The sequence below is a fragment of the Tetrao urogallus genome (assembly GCF_951394365.1).
Source record: "Tetrao urogallus genome assembly, chromosome: 20".
NCBI lineage: Eukaryota > Metazoa > Chordata > Aves > Galliformes > Phasianidae > Tetrao > Tetrao urogallus.
In genome coordinates, this window is record NC_136833.1 from 3,865,661 (window position 1) to 3,881,071 (window position 15,411).

Genomic DNA, 15,411 nt, shown 5'->3' on the forward strand with positions numbered 1-15,411 from the left:
TAAACTGGGATCATAATCTGCTCCTCAGAGTAGAGCGTGGTTGTTTGTAGTTGCTGTTAATGGTAGAATAATGAAAGAAAAATTTATTGCGTAGTGGTTATCGAGTTACTCTGCTAGCAGCGCAAAGCTGTGTGGTTCTGAGACTTTTGTCATGGCTTGCACTTAGCTTCAATGCTCTGCACTGACGCAAGGCTTTCTGCATCAAAGCGATTTGCTGCACTAGCTGGGAGTTCCCTCTCTGCAACCACCAATTCCCCAAAATTCAGGTTGCAGTTTATTGCTTGTATAGAATGATAGGATTGTTTGAGTTGGAAAGGACCCTCAAAGGCCATCTGGTCCCACTCCCCTGCAATGAACAGGGGCGCCCACAGCTCTATCAGAGTCCTGTCCAGCTTGACCCTGGCTGTCTGTAGGGATGGGGCACCCACCACAGACGCTGTAAGGCAACATTAGATTTCTCTTCAGGACCAGTCCTCTTCTTTGAGGAACTGCAGTCACGAAATAGTGAGCTGCACTCATACAAGGCTGTGGCTGCAGCGGCCATCTCACTGAAAATGGGATGCTCCAGGAAAACTCCCACCTAAGAGTTTCAGCTTGTTAGTGGGCAAGACAAATTCTGTGTGGCCTTGTAGCCTCCATAGGTTGTTTGGGGGGTTTGACCTGGCTTGAATCTGCCTGGGTTCCTGATCTGAAGTATGGTAAACATGACTTGAACCCACGTCTTGGCTTAAACCAAGCAAAAGTGCTCCTCACACTGAGAATCCTGTGAGGACCTTGGGGGCTGCTTCCCTTGAGACAGAATTTCTTTAAGAAAAAAGAAACAAGATAAGGTGTTTTCATTTGGGGCAGAAGTTTATGTCTCCTGTGCTTGATCCAACGTTATGGAAACATTCACAGCCTGTGTCAGCTTCTCTCAAAGGACAAATTCAGGAGGAATGTAACACTGGTGTAAAACGTTGATCCTCCAAGGGGGTCTGCGTGGGTTTTAGTTGAGTGTTGAGGGTGTTAAAGGACTTCCAGGCTTTGTCCAGATGTATGCTGGTGAAATTGCACCGACATCTCCCAGTCCTCCCAGTTAAGATTGCAGTAGGACAGTGAGCGAGCTTGCTGCTTGGCTCTCTAGACACATGTGCAAACCCATCGGTGCCCCAAATGAACCAAAACCACACTCAGAGTAATTATCTGATCTTGTTTGTTTGTTTTTAATGTGATGTTTCTAGTCACTGGTACAGCAAACACGTTCTTGTGAATCTTGAAACGGTTGTTTGTAGTTTGCATCTTCAAGACAATTTTATGTGTGTAGATGAGGACTGATACAGGACACCGCAGTGTCACCATCATCTGCCAGTGCTGTGGGAAATGCCTGGTACCAACATGACTTCCTTAGCTTGTTTAGCAGTTTTCTTTTTCCTTTTTTGCCCTTCTCTGTGAGAACATGTAGATAGTGATATGCTTGTCTGTTGTGCTTTCCAGATGAAAGTGCTTTGTGGTCCACAGAGTTAAATAGTTAAGCCTTTGCAGACCTCAGGGTGGTTTACAAAGGCAGTTGCAGTCATCATCACACAGAGACAGAGAAATCTCTAGAGGTGAGGTAACTATGGGCTGGTCCTGCAGAGCTGGGAGCAAACCTGCACCTCTGGAGCATGCTCTGCCTTTGTGAACACCAGGAGAGGCTGCTGTGTACACACTGCACAAAACCCTTTCCCCTTCCCGTGTGATTCCTTTTCTTGCTGGCACAAACTTGGGTTTTGGCACAGCTGCAGTGGCTGGGAGGGTGCAGTGCTCTCTTCCCCATGGCTCAGCTCTCCCTCCTTGTTCCTGGGGCTATAGCCTATAGCATGCAATTGAGGCAGGGATTGCCCTTCTGAAAGCAAAAAACAAATCCCAAGCTCCTCGTACGCTCAGCCAGGGTGGATTGCTGAAGCCTGTATCATTCAGGAGGCATTCTTGTGCTTAAATTTTTTTGGAAGCATCATTTCCAGTAAAGCATGAGGCTTTTTTACAGACTCATTTCAGCACTTTGAGAGCGTGAGTGTGCACACCTGCGCCTTGCTGTGGGTAGGAAAGGGTTAAGACCCAAATAAGCAGGGAGGGTGAAGGCAAGTTTCACTCCCCAGGCTGAATAAACTTTTTCTTTGCTGAACTGATGCTGCACAGGGTGAGGGTTTCACCTGTCCCCAGTGTTAATTGCCTCTTCTGTCCCTGCAGGTTCCCTGGGCCGCCAGCACGGTCACTCTTCCAGCCAGGACCGTAAGTGGGCAACTTGAACATCAGGGAAAAGCAGAACCCAGAGCAGAGCGGGGGCTGGAGGAGCCAGGGGTACCCACTGCTTGTAGGGGAGGTATTGGGGAGGGGGCTGTGAGTCTCTGCCTGCTTTGTGCTTCTCCTCCTGCAACTAAAGCTTCCCACCCTGCTTTCGCTGACCAGATTGTGCTCCTCAAAGATCCATCTTTGAGGAGTGAGGAGTGCCATAAGGCAGGGATCAGCTTCCTTCTTGAGGTGATGCTGCAGAGCTCTTGGAGGGGAGATAGCTGTGACCCTGTTTGCAGTGCAGGCTTATATAAGGAGCCAGCCGTGGTGGCCCTGGTGTCTCCTCATATCTGTGAGTGTTTCTGTGATATTGGTGCTGGTGTCTCTGATCTGCCCCCTCTGGAGAAGCTGAGATGGTTTTAAAAGTTGAAAGTGGACTGGCAACAAAGCATTGCCTGTTGCTGCAGGACTGTGTGCCTCTGAGCTGACACAGTGAGCAGCTTGGAAGCTGGTACATGTGCAGAAATCCAAGCAGGGTTTTCAACTAGGCTTGTCAATCTCCATTGATGGTTAATGGAAAAGCAGCAGGGATTCACGCAGCAGTCTTTGTACCTGATGGCCATGTGCAGGTTTTGTGGTAAATGAAAGTCATGACAGTGCCAAAGCTGCACATGTGCTGAGCAGACAGATTGCTCCAACAAGGCTGGTTTTGTGAGAGAAGGCATATGGTGAGGAGATGGAGAGCTCGTGTTGATCTGCCGCTTTGCCGAGTCTGCATTCAGTAAGGACCCCAAAGTTGTCTCATAGTCCATAAGCTCCAGCGAAGCCTTAAATCAGGACAAGCTTCTGTCTTTCTGCTCCTTTTGGAGATGTGCTTCGTGCCTGAACTGTAGCTCCTCTCTTCATGTGCTCTGTGGATGTTACTGAACGTGCTCTGAGCCTCATTGACTATGGCTGCTCAGCACAGAATTGGTTCATCCTGGGGCAGCCAAGCGGGGCAGGGTGGGCAGCATGCAGACCCATGTCCCCTGGCTGGGATCCTGAGACTGGAAGTGCCCAACACCCTTCCCATTCTCCAGGTCCTTCCTTGAAGTTGTACCAGGAAAAACTGTATCTGTGAGTCTGAGGTGACCGTGTACTATTCTGCTTACCACTACCTTGATACTTTTCAGCCTTCAGAGGTGCATTGTCCCTAATGTGCCTGGGACTTGCTTACTGAGGGCTGGGGGGGAGACAGGGGAGGTAACTATGCTACAATGAAATGTGCAGGAGATATTCCACTCCTTCCTTGTGCAGCATGGGTTTAATGTTGGCACCAAGTGGCACGAAGATTCCTTCTCCTTTTTAGAAGGAAACATACCAGATAAGTAGAGAGCAGGTATGCTGAGGATGGGAACCCTGTAAAATCAGCTCCTTCCACGTTCAACTTTTATTAACTTTGATATAAGCAGCACCAAGAGGGAATAATGGAAAGCTGCAAATTAGGTCTGCTGTAGAGATCTGGCTGCAGATGCTTTACTGTGTTTTCAAGCTGAAGAAATTGAGAATTTTTTAATGTAAGTGTCTGGATTTTTTCATGGGCTTTTTCTATCTCTCGGTGATCCCAATCCCATCATCTTGAGAGTGTCACTCCAGGCATCTTGCCCACTGCCTTGGGTCAGGCAGGAGGATAACGTGGTGCTGTGCTTACATGCTTACATACTGGAGGTGCTTCAGAAGTGTGAGCTGCTGCTGTATTTCTAGAAGGTACGGAACAGGCTGCCTGTTTTCTCTAACAATATGGTGTTCCTCATAGGCTCATAAGCTCTACAGCACAGAGAGATCTGCAGATGCTTCTGGCCACACTCAGTAATGTAAACCCTACCCAAGGTGGGTGTCTCAGCCTGGTGTTTCCTATTGGCTGTTTCCAAGCGTTCAGTCCATCAGAAACTTCTCTTTCAGGGACTGAAGTGGAATTTAAAGTATCTGAATATAGTCCTCTGTGTCAAATCAAATGATTTGTTAAAGTGAGGCCAGATTTGCAGGGAGAATCAATCTTTTTTATTAGATCAACTGATGTGGAAAAAGCAGATGAACATTCAGGCGTATTAACCCTTCTTCTGGTCTGCAGTTGTGTTACAAGAACGGAGGGAGCAGGCTGCCAGAGGAGGCTGTACTTCAGGATGTGCATTCAGACAGCCTTGGTCTGAGCGCAGACCTGGGTGGCATTTTGGGGCATGCCTGTGTGCTTTTTTGGCAGATATGACTCGTGTCCCTGTGTGTTTGGACACTAAATGTTACCACACAACAAATAATAGGCTCTGCTCTGCAGCTGACTCATTGTACAAGTCTGGGGCTAATTACTGAATCCCTCCGTGCCTCCATTTTCATCTGTAAAATGTCACAGATGCCCACCATTCATAAATCGCTTTCAGATTTCCAGATGAGGTGCTGTGTAAGTGTAGAACAGCGTTAGTTTATACATATTGTGCTGGAGAATAATAGAAAACACGTGTAAGAGCCTCACAGATGTGTCTCTTTCCACTGCAAAAGGCAAGGCCTGGGCTGATTTAGCACAGCACTAATTGGGCTAAAATAGGAGATTGCTCTTATTCTGATGCAGTTGTCACCGTTAACATCCTCATTTACCAACAGCTTTTGGAGATATACCAGTTGTTTCCCATTGAGGAGAGCTGTAGCATTTTGGGTGTCAGAGCACAGCAATTCATAGCAAACGTTCCCATCTCTGTAGCACACCCCACACTGGCTTCTGGAAGGGACTGTGCCATAGTTTGTTTTAAATGTGCATCTTGCCTTTCCTGATGCTGCTGCCTGAGACCTCCGGGACACTTCCTCATCTCTGAGCAGAGGCATTTGACCGAGTCACTGCTATTGCTGTTACAGAGTGTTGCATACACAGGAATCCCCATTTATTGATAAGAAAGCTGTTCCTGTGGCTGCGAGCGAATGAGAGCCTGGCAGCTGTTCAGCATGAAGTCAATTTGCAAAGTTTAAAGGATTTGTAGGCTGTGATGGTTTGGGTTCAAGCGATTAGCTTGGGTGAAGTGCTTGAGAGTGTCTTCCAGAGACCTTTCATGTAGAAGGATGAACGCAAGCAGTTAAGAGATTTGATTTAAATACCCTCATGTTTTCTGATTGCACTGCTGGGGCCGAACTCTCAGTGGCTGTAAAATCTGGGGGCATTTTTGGCTGCAGGAGAACTCTGCTTGCGTGAAACTGAGACGTGCCAGCGTCACCCCTGATGCCAGAGGTGGTGGGCACCAGTGACCAGGCCCTGTGCCTCTCAATCCTTTGGCTGCGTGACAGTGTAGCCCTGATGGGAGCTTATTTTCCAGTGTATTGTTGCTCAGGGATAATGCTTGGTGCTGCTATAGGAAGGTATGGGGTGGGGTGGGTTCCCTGCAGATGAATTGTGCCATTCTGCTGTTGTCGGTTTGGACTCAGAGGCTCTGTTTTCCCTGTTCCTCATCCCTGCTCAGAGAGATGTTCAAGATTCACTCCCGAATCTTCCACAGCTGTCAGGGTGACACAACACTGGGGCTGAGCACATGTGACAAGCATGAGAGGAGGTTGGCTGACGGACGGCCTTACCCACTGCTTGCCACGTGCCAGGAGAAATCTTCCCTGGCATTGGGCCTCCATTTCTGAGTCTAAATGTGCCGTTTTTAGGAGAATTTCAAGGTGGGGGCAACCACTGACATAATGTCTGATAGGATACATGTGTGAGTTTTTGTTACCAAGTAGATATCAAAAGTCAGATCAAGCACAAATAGGCATGTGGTGGATAAGGGCTTGGTTGTACCAGGAAAGGTGTGGACACTCAGGTTGGTAAGTTTGGAGTTAAAGAAACAGGGTGAAGGAATTCTGGAAAACTTTTTGGTTCAGCACAGCATTATGGATATTTTCTGGTTTTTTTCCATCCTAAAGTCAATTAGGAATGTAGCCTGGCACAGCCGTTTTGAAGCTGAAAATGAAACATGCCTGGCTGACCCCAACAGGATATCTCCTTCACTCATTTTTCTTCATCCAGAAGTTACCATTGAAACAAAACAAAACAAAGTAGTCCTCTGTGCAATGTTGTGCTAGCCACTAATCAGAGGCAATTATTACCTTGTTCCTCCTCTTACGAGGACCAGATGATATTGGGATCTCTGGGGCTGTGGACTCCCTTGTGTCCTCAAGGGCTATGTCACAGCTGCAGAGATGTGGAAGGTATTCCTTGTCCTGCTGCTTGGATCTGTGAGGACCACTGCGGGGCTCAGAGGGGTTTAGATAAAGGCTAGCAAAGGGTAATTGGCAGAATTAGGCAGAGAAATGATCCTCAAGAGGCTGAGAATCTGGTAGGACTTGGTGGAGCCATTTGCTCGGCCATGATGGGTGCTTGTGGTGCTGTGTGGGAGAGTAGGAGTGAGCAGAAGGATGCCAAATGTGCTGGATGGAGAAGTGGTGCATCCTAAATGTAACATGTGTATGTGTTGCAGGGACTTCTTGCAGAGAGCAGGCATCTAACCCTAGACGTGTCTTTATTCCTTGCAGTCTGAAGTGTAGTAAAACTCAAAGCAGAGGTAGAACTGATGTCAGTAATCCAAACTGGCAGCGAGATGCATATTTTCAATACAGTGGTTAGCCTTGGATGCAGTTTGCAGAGGAAACCTAGGCTGTCTGGCTCTAAAGCATCTCTCTGAGAGACAAAGTCCAGTTAACATACATAGTTTGGCTCGGGACCGTGAGAGATCCCCGACCTGCGATGCACAGGTGTGGAGCTGACATTGCAGGAGTCCCTGCAGAGCTTGTGGTGAGCCTCGATTCCTTTCGTCCTGTCTGCTTCCTTGTTTCATGTTACACCACACCACATCTTGACCGTGTTTTTCCCCCCATCACTTCTCCCAGCAGGGATGGAAAGCAGCCTCTAGACGTGAGAGTCTCCCAGTTAGGGGGTGAGTTTGCAGGGCTGTACAGTTCTGCACTTGGACTGGGGTCAGTGAGGCATTAAATGTTCCTACAGCATGGAGGAACAAAGGAATGAGGCTGGCCCTATTGCTGTGGGGATCAGCCATGGGACTTTGGCATGGGTGGGAAGCAGGGCACCGACAGGAGGATGTTGGCACTTGGCTTCCTTGGCAGGGAGGCTTTGGGCTTCCCCCCTTCAGTTCAGGGGTGCTTAACCTCACTGCAGATAGCCATACAAGAAATTGCTCAGAGAAGCAGTGGATCCCCTGTGCCTGGAGCCATTCACAGCCAGGTTGGAGTGCCCAAGGCAGCCTGAGATGCAAACAGCACATGGCAGGGGGGTTGAAGCTTGATGATCTTTAAGGTCTCTCCAACCCAAGCCATTCTGTGGTTCCATACCTTGCTGTGGGGAGTTTGTCCACACTACCTGTGTGCCTGTTCCATGGCTTATTATCTGTGGGAATGTTTTACATCTGGGCAGGGAGGGGAGGCTCCAGCAAGGACCTGTGCACATCTCCATGTCCAGCAGCACGTACCAGGAGCACCATCCTCTGCAGCACCATAGAGCCTTGCTGCTGAAGGAAAATTCCTTTTTACGGGGGTTATTTCAGCCTTCAGGCTGCACTAGTAAAATGTCCGTAGTGCTTCTAAAAATAATGGATAATATATTTCTAGCAAAATGCATTGCATCAAAATCCAGCCGTTCCCTGCTAAGCCTTGTTCCGACAGACAGAGATGGATGGATCTCTCAGCTCATGGCTGCCTGTAAATAAATGATCGTGATCTAATTCCATCTGCTAACAGAGCACAGGCTGAACTGCAAAATAGATCCTTGGCACTGTGATAGAGCACAAATCCCCAGGCTGAGAGCAATTATGTATAAAATTAGTTGTTGGTGTGGGAGTATGCATGTGTGAAATTTTAAATAAAACAAGGTGAGTGGTGTGAGATGTTTAAGAATAGAGCTGGGTGAGAAATGGAGGGTTTTGGGGGGGGTTCATTTGCCAGACCCAAAAAAACTGGAAAGAAAAATGATTTGGGATGAAGTGAAATGAAAATATTTAGGTTTTTTTTTTTTTTAAATTATTAATATTTTTATTTGTGTATTTATTTAGTTTGATGCAACATAATGAGTTAAGTATGGTTTGGGGTCAATCCAGATTATTTCCTTTGACCCAAAGTATTTAGTTTCACTTAAAGTTATTTAGTCAGTTCATTTCATTTGTAATTTAGGTGAATTTTGAAATAAATGCCATTTTGAGAACAAAGACTGAAAGAGGTCATTAAGAAACTATGAAAATAATTTTTAAAAAATCTGGAGAAAATATTGCAGATTTTTTTTATAAAATGGCACCCTTTTTTTTTTTCCCCCACTCAAGGCCACGTCCCGGTTTTTTCTGTATTCTCAATTAGTAGTTATTACATTTTGTGATAAAATTCCTTTCCCTTTCCTACCCATTATAATGGAGATATATATATATATGTATGTATGTATATTAGTGAGAAAGAGCACAAATAGAGAAATGCTGACAGTGATGGGGGTCTTCTAGAGGAGATGTTGGATTGCCTATAATGATGCTAAACCTGCAAAAATATTCCAGAAATGTGCTATTTCCTATTGATAGGCAGCCTAATAATTTACAATTTATGAATGAAACCGAAACTTTGCATTCTGTAAAATCCTGATGTCAAAACTGGGAGGGAGCAGAATGTGGTCATTGAGATCTTTGAATGTCTCAGAGCTTCAGGTTCCTTACTTGGGAAATACTCTGATCACAGTGGTGAACTCAGAGATATCGTGTGTTGAAAGTGAGAGCCTTCTGCTTTTGGGTGCTTGTGTGACCCAGAAAGGGGCTGAGAAGACAGATGGTCATTACCTGAAGTGCTGAGGGTAGGAGGGATGCGGTGTGCTCTGCATTTCCCTGTCGGGTACCTGGGGTGGATCATGGATCACATGGATCATCGCTGCCATGTGAGGCCCCAGCAGGACCCCACTACTCATTCAGCCCCTGGCTCCCATTCCCTCTGCAGCCCCATGGCTCCCAGCCATGCACTCCCCTCCTCCACCCGTGGCTGCTGTCAGCCTGGTGCCCTCCACATGCTCCAGCTCCGCTCCAGAGCCATGGACATGACTGATACCAAACAAATACAATTAATAAAGTCTATCTAGCCAACATCTGACTCTCATTAGAGGAAACGTGTTGAAAAAACAGATCCCAGGTTGGCTGTGATTTATGGCTTGGGCCTGCTATCCTTCACGAGCACTGGCGAAAGCTGTTGCAAAGGGCCAGAACATAAACTACTTAGGGAAACTTGGTATCCATGTAAGGAGGCTGGAAGGGTCAAATCAGACAAATTAAAGAGGGGTGGATGTGCAAGCTGGGCTGGCTGTCCCCCGCTGAGGGCCACCTAGGCAGGCGCAGGAGGTCTGCGCTCACATTTCTGCTGTGGAATTTGACTTGAAACTTCTTCTGGTGTCTGAAAATGACGCTGCTTCATTCTTTTTGTTTCCTCCGGCTAAGCTGTGTGCATGTGTGTGGGAACAAGTGGATGGAAGGGGCACTGGTCCAGTGGTTCGTTGTGAGTGTCCAAGTATAACATCTCTGGTGGGGTTTGACACTGAGATTTGGATGACCTGGGGATGGTGATGATGCTGTTGTCAGCTGAGGAAACCACATTGCTGTTCCACTGCTGCGTTCTGGACATCTTTGTCACTTCTCATCCCCTGTCTGCTCACCACGTTGACAGTAGAAGTTAGCAGTGCTTCCTGCTCCCCTCGGGAGTTTTGAGCTTCATTCTTTCCTCCTAGCGCAGGAACACAGTTGCCTGGATTAATTTAACTGACTTCACTGATGCTCTTCCAGATTTGTTCAGAGACTACTGGACGATTAAATTTTCTCCGAACTGGGCCATACTCAACTTGTGTGTTCGGGATTTGTAGCATCGTGCACTCCAAACCGCCCCGTTGTATGGCAAGGTTTGACTTTCTAGTAATGGCAAAATACGACCTAGAAAAATCTGGCTGCAAAGGTTTTATTTGTTTAAACAAAGGCGTTGTGATTCCAGAATTCTCTCCCCTTTCATATGCTATAAACCACCTCCTCCGCCTCCTCTCTGAAATATGAATTTTGGAGCAATCTATCATGAAAAAGAGAGACAGAGCCTTGATCCCTTGACTTCAGTTGAGCTGTGCAATTTATATCTACTGAGCATCTGGCTGCAGGAAAACCAAAAGCCTTTTTAATATTCTGCAGAGACTCTGGGTATACAAATGAGCGTGGGCTGTCAGAGCTGAGAAATGGGGCAGAGATGCCAAGAGGTTTCTATGCCATTCCGCAGCACTCTCTGACCTGCGGCCCCATGCTGGAAGTTGGCCTGATAATTTTACTCCCTTCAGTGCCGCTGTGATAATGATGCTGAAATCATCCCCGTTGGTATACAGCTGTTATCACACCTTTTTTGTTAATTCAGGCAAGAAGCTGGAAGTCTTGTAGGGCCTTCAGCCTTGAGCAGACAAAATGTGCAACTGTTCAATCATGAAATTACGCTCACGTTGCTCGAGCAAAGTAGGAATGCTGAGTGTAGCAGGACACGTTCAGGAGGATGTTCAGTGCTGTCCATCACTTGTCATAGGAGCAGATCTAGAGCCTGGTGCCCGTTTGGGCAGCACTGGAGGTTCCATTGAAGACTGACCAAATGCAGCAGCCTTTGGATCGGAGCTCAGTGGGTCACCACCAATATGGGGTGTGCGACCTGCTGTCTTCCAGCGCACTGAGTCTATCTCCTCTGTGATATTTAGCATCTTCCCTGTCTCTCTCATTGTGCTGCTTTACCCACGTAAACAGTGTGGGGAGACAGACTGGGTGACACGTGATACGCTGGTACGGTCCCGTGGTTGTTATCTCAATTATTTATCCCCCCTGCTGGAATATTTCTGAAACAAATACTACCATGTGTTTTAAGGTTGGACTTCACAGAGTGAAATCACAACTCTTTCCTCGGAGTTGAGCTGGAGAAATACAAATCTGCCAACTAGGAATAGGGGGGAAATAAATGGTGGTTCTGTGTAGCAACAAGTGAAGTATCTCTGTAGAGATAGAAAGAGTCCGTTCTGGAGTTTCAGGTCGCAGAGCATGTGTATTTGACCCAGTGCTATATGCATTGTGGAATAATGATGTGAGATTTCAGGCTGGCTTTAATGAAGCAGAATGCTTTATCCCTGGTCAGAAAATCTGACTTTACAGTGCCAGGCCTTGTAACCACCAGCCATCAGGATTAAGATAAGAGTAAATACGTAAGTGCAGAATAGTTAGGGAAGGTATTTATTGTCTTGATTTCTCACCATCATCTTCAGGCTTTCTACAGAGACAAATTATGAGCCCATATCTGGAAATGGCCTGGTCCCTCGTGTGCCGTGAGCAAGCTGTGAATGTGGTTTGTGTATCAGAGGTACGAAGTGTTGGTCTCACTGTCTGCGTTTGTGAGCATCATCCATCTGCTGGTTAGCTAGATAAATGTCAGGGGTTTGCTGGCAGGACAATTTTAAGCATATTGTTTTGCATTAGGATTTCCTCTTTCTGGATTAGGTAAACGTCTTTTGAGTCTAGATTAAGTACTTTGGGTGTGGATGGGGGTTTCTGGGCACTTTGAGAAGGACAAGATGAAAGTTCAAATCTAGCTTGGGTGCTATGTAGTTCTCCTGAGGGAGCTGGGCTACATTTTTCCAGCATTTCCCAGTCATCACTGATAATAAAGAGGACTTTCAGAGAAGCTTCAAGAGCAGAAGGGCTGCTGGGCTGGTGCTGGCTGGAGTGCCCACCCCTTGAGCTGCTTTGCCGTGCACACAGGAGTGGTACAAGCCCTTTTTTAAAATGAGCTCTCCAATTTGAGCTTAAATTATCAACATATCTCAAAATCTACACCAGAGGTGGTTTTCAGGCAGTTCAAACCAGTCTCTCTGAAACCTATGGGAGTCATTAGTATGTGCAAGCCAGCAGAAGGGAGAATAGGACTCCATATTTTATTAGCTCTGTAGCACATCTGGTACGCCTTTTGGCTCTTGGGAGCACTGGATTTATTTTTCCTTATCTTTCTATGGGGATGAACAAGATCAAAAGCATGAAGCTGGTTGCACACAGAGCATAACTCGCTGTTTCTCACACTTCAGGCAGATCCAGACCAAGAAAGCCTCACTCATTTCCTTCCTGGTGGGACAACACACCTATGGCACTTGTGTATCCATGTGCCAGCTCAGACCAAAAACTGCTTTTGTCCAGGATTAGTTGTGGAGAATAACAATAAGGAAATGTTATATGTTGTTAGAAGAAAGTCCATGTCAGCACTGACCTGTGAGGAAATCTCTCCATCAAAGCGTGCATGAACCACCAGATGCTTTGTTTGGAAAATGTCCGGCACCATTGGCTGGAAGCTGTGTGTCTGACCCCATTGGGGAACTGCTCAGCTCCCCAGGGAGGGTTTCTGTGATCCTATGGGGTCAAAGAGAGAATTTCTTTGGAAGGTTTACGCAGTGGGGGGTTGGTTGCTGTTAGTACTCAAGCAATCTTCTTGGGCTGTAAATCACTGCTGAGGAACAGCCAAACTTCCTGGCCCTCCAAGCCACGTACTAAAATCTTTGTATGGCTGAGAGCCATCAGTGCATACCATGTGCTCCATAAAACTGAGAAGAGTTTGTGGGTGAAGATCTGAGAGGTTCCACAGGGGTCCTCTTGCAGAAGGGGAGCATGGCTTGTTGGGGTCGACAACTGAATGCCAGCTGTCCTGGTGGTGGTTGGGTAGGGCAGAGCCCATGTTTTCCTGAACATTCATCCCATTCTTCTCTGTAGGTAGGCAGTGGGGTTACTCAACATCCTCTGCATCAGCACAACTTCCTTGGAGCCACACCTGCACAGTTTGTTCAATGCCTCAGAAATTATGGGTCAGCCTTCCCCATGGAAATACTGGCAGCCCCATGGAAGTATTGGCAGTAAGTGCTGCTTCAGTGGGCATTAAGGAACCCAGAAATGCACTCAGAGATGTGCATCCCCTCTCTGGGACGTGAGCTGGTGGTGATTGATCACCTGAGCGTGGGTAGTTTACTTTCTGTAATGCTTTATGTTGCAACTCTTTTTTCCCTTTTTAAAACCAGTTGAGCTTCAAAAGTTGTGATAGGTGAGCACACCGTATGGAAGGCTTCTCTGCTCACTGGGAGCAGGCATCCAGCACTGCTGTGAAGTACTGTGAAAGTGCTTGGTGATTAAATCTCTGGTCAGGTCTTCATCCTCCTTCACTCACTTTAAAACTGCTGAAATGAAAACAGAGGCAAAGCAGCAGGCCTCCTGTTTAGATAAGTGATGTCCTTTGTACCGAGCAATCATTTTAAACAGCACTCAGAGCCCATTAAGCAAACGTTTGTTCTTGGTAAGGCATCCTGTCAAGACCCCTTTGGTGGCTGCTGCCTATCAGTTGCTTCTATGCAGCGAAGTGAGATGGAAACCACTTCATGCCTCAGCCCTGGGGTCGGTTTTGTTTTTTCTCGATGTTGCTGAGACTGATGAGTTGTTGTGGGGGTGGCTACAGAGCCTGGGGACGCAGCAGGACGCAGCAGGACCCTGCAGAGATGGGGGTTCTCTACGTGCATTGCTTCCTTCAGTGTTTCAGCAGGATTGGAGCAGTGGCCGTGCAGCCTGGTGTTCTGAGGTGGGAGCACAGCCCTTCCACTGCCACCAGCGACAGAACGCATCTCTGCTGGTGTTAACAGGTTGTAGTGGTTGGCAGCATAAAAAATCCTAAAACCCATTTTTCTCCCCATACTTTCTGCCCATTGGGAACCTGGTTTCACACTGCAGCACTGAACAGCCCCAAACAACATTTCAGGTAATGTGGCTGTGGCTGCTTACCTGCACAATGGCGTCAGGTACTTATTTTCTTTCCTGCGTAACTGATCTCAAAGCACTTTGCTGTGTGCTTTAGATTGAAAAGGGTCCTGGACCTGCAGGGTGAAAGCTATGGATGAAAATGCAAAGTACATAAAGATCTCACATGATGTTGTTTTGCTCTTTCCAGAATGCATGAACTGCACGAGGTTAGCAGATATGACTGAGAGGCTGAACACGCTTGAGGCCAAGGTAAGGATGTGCCTTTATTCTTCTGTTTGGCAAAAGATTTCCAGGAGTTGCTGGAGAAGAAGGTGGGGAGTTGGTAGCTCTCGGAGAGATGAGGAGGCTGTCCTATCTGTGCAGCCAGCAGGGACAGCAGTTTCAGCTGGCGTGCACCAAGAGGGGACGTAAAGCAGGGATTCCCCTGGCTCAGGAAAGAAGTAGGCTTCTATTCTGTCTCTCTCACTCAAATGCCTTGTGGAACATTACCAAGCAGAGCACAAATCAGAGCAGTACAGGTTTGCAGATTTCTGTGAGAACATTTGTTCAGCCTGCTCTTCAGTTGCCGTCCATTCCTGTGGTTTCAGCCCTTTTCTCAAATATGGGAGGCTTTTACGCACAATTTAATGGAAAAAAATGTTAAGGGGAGCCCTTCACATTGTGCTTTTTTCCCCTGAATTGTTTTAATTTCTACCTACTGGGATTCGGATGAGTTGTTCCAATCTAGTTACAGAGACGCTGAGTCAGTCGGTCCACTTTGATTTGAGGTCCCTCGGTGCCAGCCCCATCCTAGCTGTTGGATATGGTGCTTTGGTTCCTTTAAGGCATGTGCTGCTGTTATTATTCATTAACAGATGGTTATCGGTGACATAAAAGAATTTGGGGAGAAACCTTTGGTGGGAGAGGTTGGATGTGTGGTGATTTTGAGGCTGGTGCATGATAGTCTGGTAATTTGGGAATTGTCTGAGCTGAAATGAAGTGAGCAATGTTGTCTGGAACTTCCTCAAAGCCTTCGCAGTTATATTTCACTTCGGGGAAAATGAAAGGGGAGGGGGAATGAAATTGTGGGGAATTGTGAGTTGTTCGAGTGGAAACAACTGTTGTAGTGCAAAGGACAGAGCTGAGCTGGGCTGTGTTTCAGCGCAGCGGGACCTGGCAGGTGGGTGTTCTTTGGCAGCAGCGAGCTGGAGGCGTTGGGAGAGGAGAGGGGCTGGTGACCGACCTCTGTGCATGCAGTCCTGAGTCCAAGTAAGACACGGACTAGCCTCAGAGAGATGTAAATCAGCCCTCCCAAGCTCAGCCTGCAGCCAGCTCTACCTTCCTTCCCTTTCCAGGG

The 15,411-nt window shown here is 47.1% G+C and overlaps 1 protein-coding gene across 1 annotated transcript in view; it reads left to right on the plus strand.

The window, feature by feature from the left end:
• Positions 1 to 15,411, plus strand: part of COL26A1 (collagen type XXVI alpha 1 chain) — a gene marked incomplete at both ends in the record, with an annotated part of 153,290 nt that overhangs the window by 100,959 nt on the left and 36,920 nt on the right. The window contains 2 exons of the mRNA XM_079545014.1: positions 2,209 to 2,250; positions 14,263 to 14,324. Coding sequence (XP_079401140.1) covers positions 2,209 to 2,250; positions 14,263 to 14,324 — 104 coding nt within the window. The remainder of the gene's footprint in view (positions 1 to 2,208; positions 2,251 to 14,262; positions 14,325 to 15,411) is intronic.